Genomic DNA, 14,141 nt, shown 5'->3' on the forward strand with positions numbered 1-14,141 from the left:
TTTTTTTACAGCTGGATAAATATTAAATATGAGACACCTCTGAAATTAGGAGATATACTAGTATCATTGTTGTTGCTCATATATGATCCCTTTTCCTATCCCCTCTTTTATAATTGCATCTAGAACACAAGCATTTCTATGAAAGACAGAAAACAAAATAAAACAAAAACAGATGCAGCTTCATAAACGGACAGTGATTATCCATGCAAATAAGTATGGGGAGAATAATTATGAAAGATGTTGATTCATGTGAAAGACTTGATTTATTTTATTAAGTACTTAAAAATTTCATCAACTTACTCCTCCGATCCTTTCAAAATGAGCCACTCCTTTTTTTAAGTCTATGACATCTCCATTGAAAGACCATATAAATACAACTTCAACGGAGGGGTCATGGGACACCTGGCATGGTAGGACTATACTCTCTCCAACTGTAACGTCCATTTTGGAAGGTGGAATGGTAATAACAGTCCTCTCTGTTGAGAAAAAATATTATTATTATAAAAAGCTTATAAAATGTGACATATGGCAACAAAATACATATTTTAAATGGTTTTACGATTGCTTGAAATTGTATAAATATAACTTGGAGTTCTACTATATTCAGTATTAACAATTCTATTCCCTTTTCAAATGTTTCTGCATTAATCAGTGTAGCTTATTACTTGTAATAAAAGGACATAGTTTTATTCATATTTTATATAAAAATAAATAGCTGATAGAAAACCGTGGACTTCAAAAGACAGTATTCCTTACATGAAAAATGCACCACACAGTTTTTATTGTTTTTTTTATTCTGAAAATCTAGGTGCAACATTACAGTCCACACACTGGTTGCAGCTCTAGCCCATATTAATTTCATATACTATGAGAAAAACGATGCCATTAAGATCTTAACTACAATAGTTTATATAGAGATTTATAATCATAAGTGTGTATTTACTAGTGTGAATATAATATTTATCCTATTTCTGACATAGCTGTGATAATAATTTTGTATTTTATCTAAAGACACAACGTGAAGGGGAAAGATGTATGTTTTCCCTCTCTTATCCAGATTTTCCAAGTCCTAGCATTTCACTGACCAAAGTTTCAAAGGTCATTTCCAAAAGTGTTCTAGTTGGACTCGAGAGTCCTATATTTCTCTGACTAAAAGAGACTCATAGTGATAGATCCCATCTGACTACATTTTTTAATAACAAAATAAATAGTTTCGATTTTAGAGGACTAAGAATTGACTGAAAGGGCAAACTCAGTAACCATAAAGAAGCCCTGCACATACATTTCAATTCAGATACACACTATTTTACTAAAAATAAAATATATTTTAAGGAATTTACATTTAAGAATTAGGGGTTTATTCAAATTATACTGAAAAAATACCGTACATAAAGAAGTTTCAAAACTGTGACATGAGAACTTAGAAAATCTTTCTCTAAAGATCATTCGTGAGATAAAGTTTAATCCTGTAGAATCTAATAATTTTGTGTTTTAAGGTACATATTGATAAAAAGAGCCTTGGAAAACTAAAAGCACATTTTATATTTCTGCATATAATGCAGAAAATCGAACTCAACTGACATCAGGTAGATCTTTATGTTTGTGTATTTATTTTTTATGTTTGCATAATTTAAAAATGCTCTTTCCTTTATTGTATTAGATGCATACACTTTGTAATTATTTTTGGAGAGAAGTTTGAAGAATGATTTTGTGGACTACATCCAGTCCTAATTCCAAGCCTTCTTCACTTCTCTCCCTGAGTAAGGGTTTCGAGAACACTTTTTAGAACTAGAAAATATTTTTCTTCTTGTAGTTTTTTGGAAAAGAATGTATCACTAATGTCTTATTTACATTTATGGGAGGATGAGTTGGCTAATTGGATGTGTTGGTAGTGCAAAACTGCTCTGATTTAAAGTTTTAGATCATGCAATTAAAGTAATTTTCAAACATTAAAAATTACAGCAACTCCTTCCGTTTATGGCACCACAAAATAGCAAAGTTAGACAAATCATTCCCTGCATACATAGCTCATTGGTAGTACAGTAATAATGACTAACATTTCATGAATAAGAAATAGTTGTATTATAATTTATAATGTTTAGATGTCATCCCTAGTTAATTCATTTATTAACTAGTATTTACTGAGCACCTACCAAATTCCAGCCATCTGTCAGAAGGAAAAAAAAAACAACATCAAATATAAATTAAAACGGGGGATCCTGAGGAGTCAGTTTATTGAAAAAGAGTTGTTTTGGCTGAGGGTAAAAGGCAAATAGGAATTAGCTAGGTAAAGGTGGCAGGTGGGGGAAGGATGCCTATGTTGGCGAGAGGCAGGAGCATTTACAAAGAGTCTGTGTGAAGATGAAACATGGATGGTAGATGCAGAGCAGTCGTTTTGCTGGAAATCCTAGTATTAGACAGAGTATAATACAGGAGTGAATATGGGAAATAGGAAGCTGGGTGATAGTCACAATAAAGACATAAAAATTGGGTGATAGTCACAATAAAGACATAAAAATTGGGTGATAGTCACAGTAAAAGACATAAAAGACATAATTGAGATGTCTTTAGGATCAGCTACATAATATGTGAGTCACAGTGTGAAATGAAAATGTGGGGTGCCTTGGTCAAAAAATAAAGAAGTTCTATTAAAGATACTAAATATACAGCAACTTGCTTTAGAAATGTAGCATAACTTATAAAACGTAATAGGGTAATAGTGATATATGAGTCACAGCATAAACTTGCAAACTGCAAAAATATTTTTGGTGTTAGTTTTATATAATACATTAAATAATGCTTTATTAAAGTTATATCTTGCTTGCTCTAAGCTTTTTCTCACATTTCTGTAAATTTACTTACTGGAATTTATGTTTTAAGCAACTTCATTTTTAATTGATTTAATTGGCATCAGTCGCTCATGACAAATGTAAAATCACAAATATTTTTCAATAATTTTTGATTTTGCTAAGGGTCTTTCTCTGCTGATATAACTGTTACCAAACTGTAAAGAGTAGTTTATAGGATGTGACAACATTGGAATATAGTGCTGATAAATTATTTTGAAATATAAATCTTAGAACATCTAGAGCTGATAATTCCACGGAACAATTTTTTCTAGATTTAACTCTTCATACAAATCCGTTTTGTGTAATTCTGAATTAAATTTTAAATGTAAATTTAAACAATGGAACTTTAATGTTCTTCTGACATACCCTGTAACTTCTGAAGGCTATACAAGAAACTGAAAGTGCCTTAATGACTTGTGTATAATCCAAAATGCCTATTTATGCATTCTATTGCCTTATCTTCAATTACAAGGAAACACTCATTAATAATTGGTTCACCTGGAGCTTCGTATAAAAATAGTGTTCTTTTCCATTGAGTGGAAAAACCATTAAATTTAATTTCTGTTTCTAAGCTTCTGGATATTAGCTTTGCAATGCCGGACAATTTTTTAAAACCAGGGATGCTAAACTCTTTGAAGAATGTGAATAACTCTGTGATACGCCTCATTGCAATGCTCACGTGCAGGCTTTTATTTTGTGAGTCTTTACTGACAAAGTTTACTGCCTGAACCCTGATAGTTCCGGTGCTCGTGCTCAGGTTGAAGAGTTAATATTTCTGCAAACATCACACAAATCACATGAACAGATTCTGGGGACAGATGGGCAAGCGGACCCCTCACACTGGATCCCAGCGCTGACTGCTTTCTGAGTCCCTTGTTCTCCTGAGGCCCTTGCAGCTGGCCATGGAAGCTTCTGAGGCTGCTGTGACCACCACCTCCACCAGTCTGGGCCCAGGTCCTGATGTGCCCACCTTCTCAGGGCCTCAGCGCTCCTGACTGCCATGAGGCATATGGGTGTACACGGTACCGACTCTTACCGCGTGGACGTGGTCTGCTTGGAGAACAGGCTTGAGCCTGTCCTGCTGCTGCACCCTAAGCAGGTGCACCTGCTACCACCCAGCATATTTCCTCTGCTCACGAGCATGCTCTGCTGTCCCATCGGACTTCACTGACAAAGTACAACTTCAGAGACAAGAGGACTACGGATTTCAAGACAGTGACATCAGGGCGATATGCCAAAATGGGGCATTTTTCAGTACAGGGTCCTCTGTGACTGAGCCGCACACTGATGTAGCCAGACCTGGATGACATGTTAAGGAACGTTAAGGGACAGAAAATGGGAAGCACTGAAAGTATGCAGCAGAGGCAATGGTACAAAGACATACCAGTATCTGTAGGGCGAAAAAATAGATTATACATAAAAAGAAATAGTTTCTATGAGAATCAACTTTTTATCCAAAAGAAGGGGATACATGATTATCTGAGCATAGTTCCTTATGAGTATCTGTGTGGCTGAGGGGGTGCTTGGGCAAGGAATCTTTTAACTACTGTAGCCTCTTGCCACACCACATGCAGACCTGTCCTAATCCTGTGTAGGTGGCTCAGCAAGAGCCACGAGGCTGCTGATTGCTCCCCGAAAGCGTTCTCTTCTACAACCACGCACAGCTCCGCGCTCAGAATTCGAAGTGGATACCCCACAGAGACAAAAATCACACTTGTGGAGAATGGGAGAGTGGTTCTTGTGCGGCAGAAATATACAGAATCTTCGATGCTATTTTAGGAAAAGAACAAGGACTATGCTTTAGTTCATTAACAAGTCCTCCTGTGCAAACACTTAAACTCTTAAGAAACTCTAAGATCAGAGATTTTTTTTTTTTTTCAAACCATTCAAATCAGTCTCAGGGAGCAGAGGGATGTATATACATACATCTACTCTACTGCCGTCCTGGGAGTCCATATTTACCAGTAGATAGGTGTAATAACATGAAGCTCATGATTAACATGAAAGCACTTCTTGGTTTTTATGGATAAGTGAGATCATTATGGCCTGAATTATAACAAATTAAAAAGGAAAGAAGTCAACTGTGCTAGACTCTATCTAATCTGTGAAACTTTGAAATTCTTTAAGCCTCTTTCTCTTAAAACAAAATATAGATGTTTCCTTTTCATTCTGTATCATTTCATTCTTCTTGCAAATTCCTTAAGTATTTGTAGAAATTCTAGTCTAGTAATTTAAACATTTTAGCATGCAAAACAGCTTCTCAGAGAACATGTTAAAAATGTGAATTCCTTTACTGCTACCAGAAATACTGATTCAGTAGGTCTGTGAAGGAAACGGAGAATATGGATTTTTAACAGGCCGTCTTTTCAGTTGATTTTGATGTAGTTAGTCCAGGGACCATGCTTTGAGAAATACTGCCTCAGGTTTTGAAATTTGAATCTGAAATTTCTATTTAAAAAATCCAAGTTATGTAAATATATGGTTAGAAAGTCTCTAATGCTTTAGATCCAGGAAAAAGTCGTATCAAGTAAAATGTCATTGGTTGGTAATGCTTCAAAAATAAATACACAAAAATGGACTTTGGAGGTTATTTAACTGTAATTAATTCTGTATACCGTATCTGCTTTTAGAGTTTCACAGTACATTTTAGCATATTAAAAGCTCAGAGAAATTCTGGAGTAAAGAAACTTCTTAAAGTGTATTTAATCTAGGTTCCCTACACTTACTAGATATGGAACAGTTTAACACCTCTTATTACATCTTAGGATATAAGAGGGGTGCCTGGGTGGCTCAGTCGGTGGAGAGTCCGACTCTTGATTTCAGCTGAGGTCATGATCTCAGGGTCGCGATATCAAGTCCCAAGTTGGGCTCCGAACTCAGAGGGGAGTCTGCTTGAAATTCTCTCTCTCTTTCTCCCTCTGCTCTTCACCCCACTCATGCACGTGCATGCATATGCACGCATTATCCCTCTTTCTCTCTCAAATAAATAAATAAATAAATCTTTAAAAAAGACATACATTTTGGGATATAAGAGATCCTGAAAAACAATGTTTGGAAATATGACTGTCATGGTTGAAGAGGATTAACACACATTCATATACACATGCATATGTGCTTATCTGCGTGTATTTATTTAGCACACATATACATATAGAAACACATATTTATGAGACAATCATGTAAATTTGAGCTCTAATTCTGGAATAATTATTAATTTTGTAATATAAGAAAACTAGTTTTATTGTTATGTTAAAAAGATTCCCTTTTCTGTTAAAGGTACATTATGAAATATTTATACATGAAATTATGATGTCTGTGATTTGCCTCTATATATTTGGGGTGGATGTTGAGGAAGTAGTAGGTGAGGGTATGGATGGAACAAAGTTGGATATGAGCTGATGATTAACAACGCTGACTGAAGGGTGCATGGGAGTTCCTTCTACTATTTTTTCTACTTTCCTGTTTGTCATTCTCAATAATAATAAAAGAAAAACAGAAAACGATGAAATTAGTAAATATTTGTATACAAAATAAGGAGGCATCTTTCCCATTCAGTTTCTAAAGTGATGAGGATATGTCACTTTTTGAAGATTATTCTAAATATGAATGACATACGTGAAGAGTTCATAAAATTACAGAATATTAATGTTTCCATTTTCAATCTATTTTAGTGAGATACAAATCATATAAAAATAGCTTGACCTAACAATCCTATTCTTGGGGCACCTGGGTGGCTCAGTGGTTAAGCGTCTGCTTTCGGCTCAGGTCATGATCCCAGTGTCCTGGGATTGAGCCCCATGTCTGGCACCCCGCTCAGTGGTGAGTATGCTTTTCCCTCTGCCCCAGCCCTGCTTGTGCTCTCTTGTTCTCTCTCTCTCTCAAATAAATAAATAAAATCTTTCAAAAATTATTTTAAAAAAATCTTACTCTTAAGAAGTAGAAGGAAAGGTTTAATAAGATATATAATGCTTTTGATGACTAGCCTTACTCAAATTCACATGGTCATAATAGCCAAAGATGCTTCCAGAACACATCTTTAGTTATGAGTACCTCAGGACACATGAGAACTGATATTAAAACTTCTGTCAGAATTGTTTAGCATGATTTCTTTAAACACAAATGAGACTTGTTCCTTGTATCAATGGCCAAATGCACTATTACATATTTTGATCCCTAACTACAGTTTTAGAAACTAGGGGATGGCAATTAAATGTGTAATTGGATTGGCCTTTCCTGACTATCCAGAACTTATTCTTTTTGGTCCCTTTTTATTTGTTTCTTTTGTACCTTCAACTCAGTTGAAACCTTCATCTATGAGTAATAATCTTTCAGTGTCACTGTTCAGAATAATAACTTCTCAGGTATTTCTGAAGTTACCAACTTCTCTCAAACAATGGACAAAATAGGAAAAAAAAAAAATCACCAAACCTTTCTTACTCTGTACAAACATAGAATTCTGCCTTCATTTGTCTATGACATTATAGGAAATGTTGCTAAGATACCAATATAAAGGAAACTCATGTATAAATAGCACTTCAAACAGGTGACAAAATTCTCTGATATTTTCTCTCACTAGTTAATTTGTGAAGACTACAAATAAATACTTTAAATTTGGTCCTCTTCCTAATTCCTCAGAATCTCAATTTAACGTACTTATTAACATACTAGTCCTTTCCATGGTTCTTAATGTCTTCTTCCATTTACATGCTTCAATCTAGGATCATAGTTTTTCTAACTATAGGAACATCATCAGCGTTTCTCTTAGTGGGGAGTTGATAGTGATGGAATCTCGGAGATTTTGTCTGTGTGACAGCATCTCTACTTTGTATTCATTCAGGAGGATATTTTTGCTGGGAAGAGAATTCTTATCACTAGTGTCTTTCAGCCCATGAAAAAAGCCATTCCACAGTCTTCTGGATTTTCTTATTTCTGTTGCTATCACAACTGCCAGTCTTACTGTTGTTCTTTTGAAGATAATGTATTTTTTTTGTCAGGATAGTTTTTCTTTCCTTTTCTTCTTTTGGTTTCACTACTATGTGCTTATTTAAACTTTTCTTCCTGTTTATTATCATGAGGGCTCATATAATTCCCTGACTAGGACGACTGCTGTCATTTTCAGTTCTTTCTTTTTTTTTTTTAATCTCTGACAAATATTTCTTCAAATACTGCTCATCCCTCATTTTCTTTCTCCCCTCTCCACTGCTTTTGGAACTACAATTTCACATATGTTGGAACTATTCATATCCAATATACTCTTTATGTTCTTTTTTTTTTTTTTTTTTTTTTTTGTCTTCCCCATTGCATTTTCTCTTCATGTTGCAGTCTGGATCTTTTCTATTCATACATCCTCCATTTTACTAATTCTTTTCTCTGCCATATCTGATCTGGTATTAAATCAATCTATATTGTTCTTAATTTTAGCTTTTATATTTTTCAGTTCTAGACTTCCAGTTGATTCTTTTTTATTGCAGTAGAGTTGACACACAATATTATATTCATTTCAGGTGTACAACATAGTGATTCAACAATTCTATACATTACTCAATGCTCACCACAATAAATGCAGTCACCAGCTGTCACTGCACAATGTTATTACAGTATTACTGACTATATCCCCTATGCTGTACTTTTCAATTTCATGACTTATTGGTTTTATAACTGGAAGTTAGTACCTCTTAATCCTCTTCACCTATTTTGTCCATCCCTCCATCTTCCTCCCTTCTGGGAACCACCAGTTTGTTCTCTGTATTTATGAGTCTGTTTGTTTGTTCCTTTGTTTTGTTTTTTAGATTCCACATATAAGTGAAATCATATGGTATTTGTTTTTCTCTGTCCAACTGATTTTTAATACATGCCATTTCCCTCCTGAAATTTTCTATCTTGTCATCTATTTTTAACATATTAATCACAATTATTTAAGAACCCCTGTCTAATAACTTTCATATTCCTATCAGCTGTGACTTATTGCTAATGTCTGATGTTCTTCTGGGTTTTGATCATTTGATCCTGGTTCCAGCTCTTCCTGGTAACATTTTACTGAATACCAGCATTGTGCATTGAAATATAAATGTTTTTATTGTTATATTTTTTTTCCAAGAAAATTTACTTTTTTAATCAGTCAACTAAAAACAGCAGAGTGCTGTCAGGAATGGATATGAATGGAGTCTGAATGTCAGTCATTTCAAGCACTGGTCAATTTTGTTCTGTTTTCATTGCCAGGACAAAGTCTTTTAGGTGTCTCCACTCAAGGTCGAGTTGTATAGTAGACTTCATTTTATCTGGCTAATTCTGAGCCCCAATTTTTGTCTTCCTTGCACTGTGAGGCTACCGAAATTTCTGCTTGAAGCATTTTCTGCTATTTTTTCTTTTTCCTTTTTATTCCTAATTTGTAGTGCTTGGGAGGTGGCAAGTTTCTGGAGAAAAATACTGGAGAGTTCTGCTTTTCTTTTTGTGCTTTTCTTTTCTCCAGAATATTGTCCTTCATGTTGCAAACCCCTTGGTCACTGTCATAATTCCTTTGAATTGCTATTTTTATTTATTTTTAAAAGGTTTTAACAATTTGTGGCTGATATTGGTCTGATAAAGCTACTTCAACTAGTCAGGACAAAAGTTTCTCCAAATATAATTAATGTTTAATAATAGATTGTGTGCAGGGTTGAAAATATTTAGGCCATTTATCATTAGGTTTTTAGATAATACCTTGAACAGTATGATAATAATAACAGTTGGAGAAAGAATTGAGTATTACTTTCAACAGAAGTAGAAACCCATAACATAAAAATATACTAATTGTTTATTCAATCGTTTATTCAAAACCATTTAATTAGTATCAAATCCTTACATCCTTCCAGGTGTACATCTGTATGAATACTAAGCAAATGAAACAACACTGAACTGAGGAACTATTAGAGGACTTCCATCTAAGAGGCAAAACATTCTAGTTTCTAGGGGCGCCTGGGTGGCTCAGTTGTTAAGCATCTGCTTTCGGCTCAGGTCATGATCCCAGGGTCCTGGGATCGAGCCCTACATCGGGCTCCTTGCCCCGCGGGAAGCCTGCTTCTCCCTCTCCTACTCCGTCTGCTTGTGTTCCCTCTCTCACTGTCTCTCTCTTTGTCAAATAAGTAAATAAAATTTAAAAAAAAAATTCTAGTTTCTAGAAGGGAGACATGATAGAATCAAGACAAATCGTGAGGTTGTATGAATGGGTTTCTCAACCTCAACGTTATTAACGTTTTGAGCCAGATAATTTTTCATTGCATGTATGTATGGGTGGATTCAGAGTGAGGTGAGGAGGCTGCCCTGTGCATTCCAAGGTATTTATCCGCATCCTTGGCCTCTTCCCACTAGATGTCAGTAGATCCTTCAGTTGTGACCACCAAAAATACCTCCACACACTGCCAAATGTCCTCTTGGAGGCAAAATCAACTTGGTGAAGCACCTCTGTGCTATAGCAACACACTGGGAAAGAGATGGTGGTGGTTTAACTGAAGTTTAGTAAGTGCAGCGGTGAGAAGTAGTTAGATTCTGTACATTTATTGGTGCTGAGGCCATCTGTTGGACAATTGAAGATGAGGTTTGAAAGAAAGCAAGGAGTAAAAATGACAAAAAGGATTTGACAGGGCAAACGTCACTATCGACTATTATTAATAGAGAGGGAAAGACTGCAGTAGGAGGAAGTTTTGGGAGTAAGAATCAGGAGGCCAATATTAGCATATTGTAAATTGGTAAGTGAAGATGATAAATTTGTGGGTGGATTTGGGGAATGAGGTAGGTATCTGAACTGAGTGTATCATTTTGGAATTAGCTTGTGGATGGTATTTAACATGTTGAAACTGAATTAAGACACCAAATGAGTGGGAGTAGATATGGCAGAGAATAAATTCAAGAACAAATCCCTGGCGTACTCCAAGTTTAGGAAATGGGTAAGATTAAAAGGAACCAGCAAAGTAAATGGAAAGGAGTGACTTAAGATGTAAAAGGAAAACCTGACAAATGCAGCTTGTAGGCAGCCAGGTGAGGAATGTGTTTCAAGAAGGATGTGATCAATAGTTTGACAGGTTAAGTAAATGAAGATGGGGAACTGACTGCTGGATTTCACAATGTGGAGGTTACTAGTCACCTTGTTAAGAGCAGTGCTGATGGAATGGTAGGGGAAAAGCCTGGTTGCATTGACTCAAAACAAAGTTGACCAGAAAGACTGGAAAAGCAAGCCCACATAGACAACTTTTTTTTTTTTAAGATTTTAATTTATTTGACAGAGAGAGACACAGCGAAAGAGGAAACACAAGCAGAGGGAGTGGGAGAGGGAGAAGCAGGCTTCCCGTAGAGCAGGGAACCCCGATGCAGGGCTTGATCCCAGGACCCTGACGACTGAGCCACTCAGGCGCCCCACCCACATAGACAACTTTTGAAGAGTCTTGATATAAAGCAGAATAGTCAAATATGGCAGTAGCTGGAAGGGAAGCAGGGACAGAAAAGGTCTTTTTTTAAAATGATGAGAATAACAATATGAAAGTATTCTGGTGGGGATGGTGTGTTACACAAAATAATATGGATGAAAGAGAGACTGAGGTAGACAGAGAGAGAGAGGCAGAGAGGAAATTGTCCCTGAACACGAAAGGGAATCATATCTAGAACACAAGTGGAAGATTTGAGTTCATGACCCATTATCTACCAAATTGTGCTTTATTGATTTCTTGATAAATTTTGTCTAAGCAAGAAGTGACTAAAGCTTGACTTTTTGTAAATGTTAGTAGAGAAAAATAGTATCACTATAAAATATAAGATATACAATACCCTGATGAAGATAATTGATTAAACACAGTGTTTATTTTCAGTTTTTTATAAACATCTAATAAATGAAGCCAAAAGAAGTTTTCCCTAAGACCTAAATCCACCAAAACAGAGATCAAAAGGGGAGACAAAATTTGAGAAACTGGAACGAAATGAAATGATTTCTAACTGATCTACCATAAAGCTCAATATCCTATGCTGGCTGTGAGGAAGGCAGAGAAGAAAATTCATTGAACATGTCAAACCCCCTTTTGGACTTTATGAATAGGAAGCATTTGGGTCTCTGTAGTGTTTTCTCGTCTCAGTAGAAGACTGGCAAATTCTTCTCCTGAGAGGATATGAAACGGAGAGTCTCTGAACTGCTTGGTAGCAAGCATAGTTGAAGATGAGGGAATCTTAACTAAAAACAGGGAAATTAAGGAACATGTATATAGTAAGGGCTGAGATCCATGTCTTGTAATGTCAGTTAGCTCTGAGGGTGCTGGCTGCTGGGCCTTTGCTCTCTGGGCAGGGAAGCAGGGTGGGAAGTGGGGGACACTTGTCCTAGGGCTCTGATAAACCTAAGAGAAAATCCTAAACATAGTGTGTTTAAGTTTTCCAAGGATATATATTGGCCAGATCGTCTTAGTGTGAAGTCCAATATTAAATGCTCCCCCCCCACACACACACATACACTTGATCAGAGCTTTCTATAAGATTTTTAGTGCCCCATTCTTAAATGTGAGCAGATAACTAAGATTCACAAAGTATCCTGGTATATCTCTTACTAAAGGGTAGGGATTAAAACAAAGAAAGAGAAGAAAGCAGTTTGGGACCACAGAGGCCATGCAGGAAAAAACAAGCTAGATAAAAGAAAAACTATGAGCAATATTTTCAGAGAGAGGGAAAAAATGCAAGGTATTATATAAAGGAACAGTCAGAAAATAAAAGGACACTTAGACATTTAAAAAAAAATAGCAAAGTCAAAAATTCCCAGAGGTAGAACAAAAAGGATATAAAATGGATACTAGGAGAGAGAAACAAATAAAAATATACACAATTCATATACATATGTATAAAAACTATATCTACTATCTAAATATATAAATATATAAAATATAATAAACTACAGATATATACATATATACATACACATACACACATAAACTAGAGTAGCAGTTTAGGAAATCTAACTTTTTCAATAATAGGGAGTATAGACAAAGCAATGGAATAAATTATTAAATTATCCAGGAAGACATTCCAGAATAAAGAAGTATGCGTTTTCAGGATGACAAAGTGCACCAAATGCCCAGTATAAAGGCTGAAAATAGATTTCCAACACAGCACATCATCAAGCAATTGTGGAACGCTGGGAAAAAACAACTGAGAGAGAGAGAGAGAGACACGCAGACAGAAATGATGTCATAAACAACAGATCAGGAATCAAGATGGTTTCAGCTTTCAGAACACAGTAACATCTCCATATTGCTAAGAATAATGATTTCTAATCCAGAATTCTGTTTCCAACTAAGCCATCAATCAAATGTAAGCATAGAATAAATACATTTTCAAACATGAAAGAACTCCAAAACATTGCATTCCTCTTGAATTCTTTCTCAAAAATCCATTGGAAGATGCATTCTACCAATATGAGGGAGCATGTCGAGAAAGGCATGATGTTTAGGCAACTGGGCTCTCATACACAAAGACAGGTTGATAGTGAAGGGAGGCAACGGAGACAAAATTGAGGAATGAACTATTGTCAAGTCCATAGAAAATTAAGCAAACAAAACAAGAAAATTACTAACTCTAGGGAAAGCAAATAGAGGAAAATCAAAGCTAATCTCTGAAATAAACTTTACAGAGATAGCAAAAAAATAAGGAAATCAGTGTGATGGAGTCTTTAATTTCCTCCTCTAGCAAGCCAGAAATGGAAGAGTTTTTAATCTTTATAATATGCTTTTCCTCTTTGTACATATACTTGCATAAGGCTAGGATGTTTTCTATCCTCTTAGTCAAATGCAAGCTTTATCTGCTCAGATATGTGTTCTACAGATGAAAATCTGCATGCAGCACTTGGTACATTCCAATACAGGCAGAGTATAGTTTAATTTCATAATTTCAATTATGCGTAAAATAACCACAGCCAATATATTCCAGTTTACCTGCAGGTACCATTACCCATTTATCTTTCACCTCAATATTTAAATGATTTGGAACAAATATGAAAAGACTACCAAAACCCCAGAGTAAAAGAAATAAACAAAGAACAGTCTAGAGAAAGTAATTGTCTAACACTGGAATTGTCTAAATGAGAAAATATGTCTAAGTATCATGCAAGTTAACACTGAGAAATTCCCTAGCAAGTTATAATGTAAAATGTAAACACAGATCTTCTATATTAACAAGTAATCAAAACAGGGTCTGGGGCACCTGGGTGGCTCAGTTGGTTAAGCAACTGCCTTCGGCTCAGGTCATGATCCTGGAGTCCCAGGATCGAGTCCCGCATTGGGCTCCCTG

General features: G+C 35.6%; 1 protein-coding gene across 2 annotated transcripts in view; it reads right to left on the reverse strand.

Moving 5' to 3' along the window:
- The window catches only part of CNTN6 (contactin 6), a 292,999-nt gene that overhangs the window by 26,593 nt on the left and 252,265 nt on the right, over window positions 1-14,141 (reverse strand). For both annotated transcript variants that reach the window (XM_036079841.2, XM_036079849.2), the window contains exon 13: window positions 301-476. In XM_036079841.2, the coding sequence (XP_035935734.1) occupies window positions 301-476 (176 nt within the window). The remainder of the gene's footprint in view (window positions 1-300; window positions 477-14,141) is intronic.

The sequence above is a fragment of the Halichoerus grypus genome, chromosome 1 (assembly GCF_964656455.1).
Source record: "Halichoerus grypus chromosome 1, mHalGry1.hap1.1, whole genome shotgun sequence".
Lineage (NCBI taxonomy): Eukaryota > Metazoa > Chordata > Mammalia > Carnivora > Phocidae > Halichoerus > Halichoerus grypus.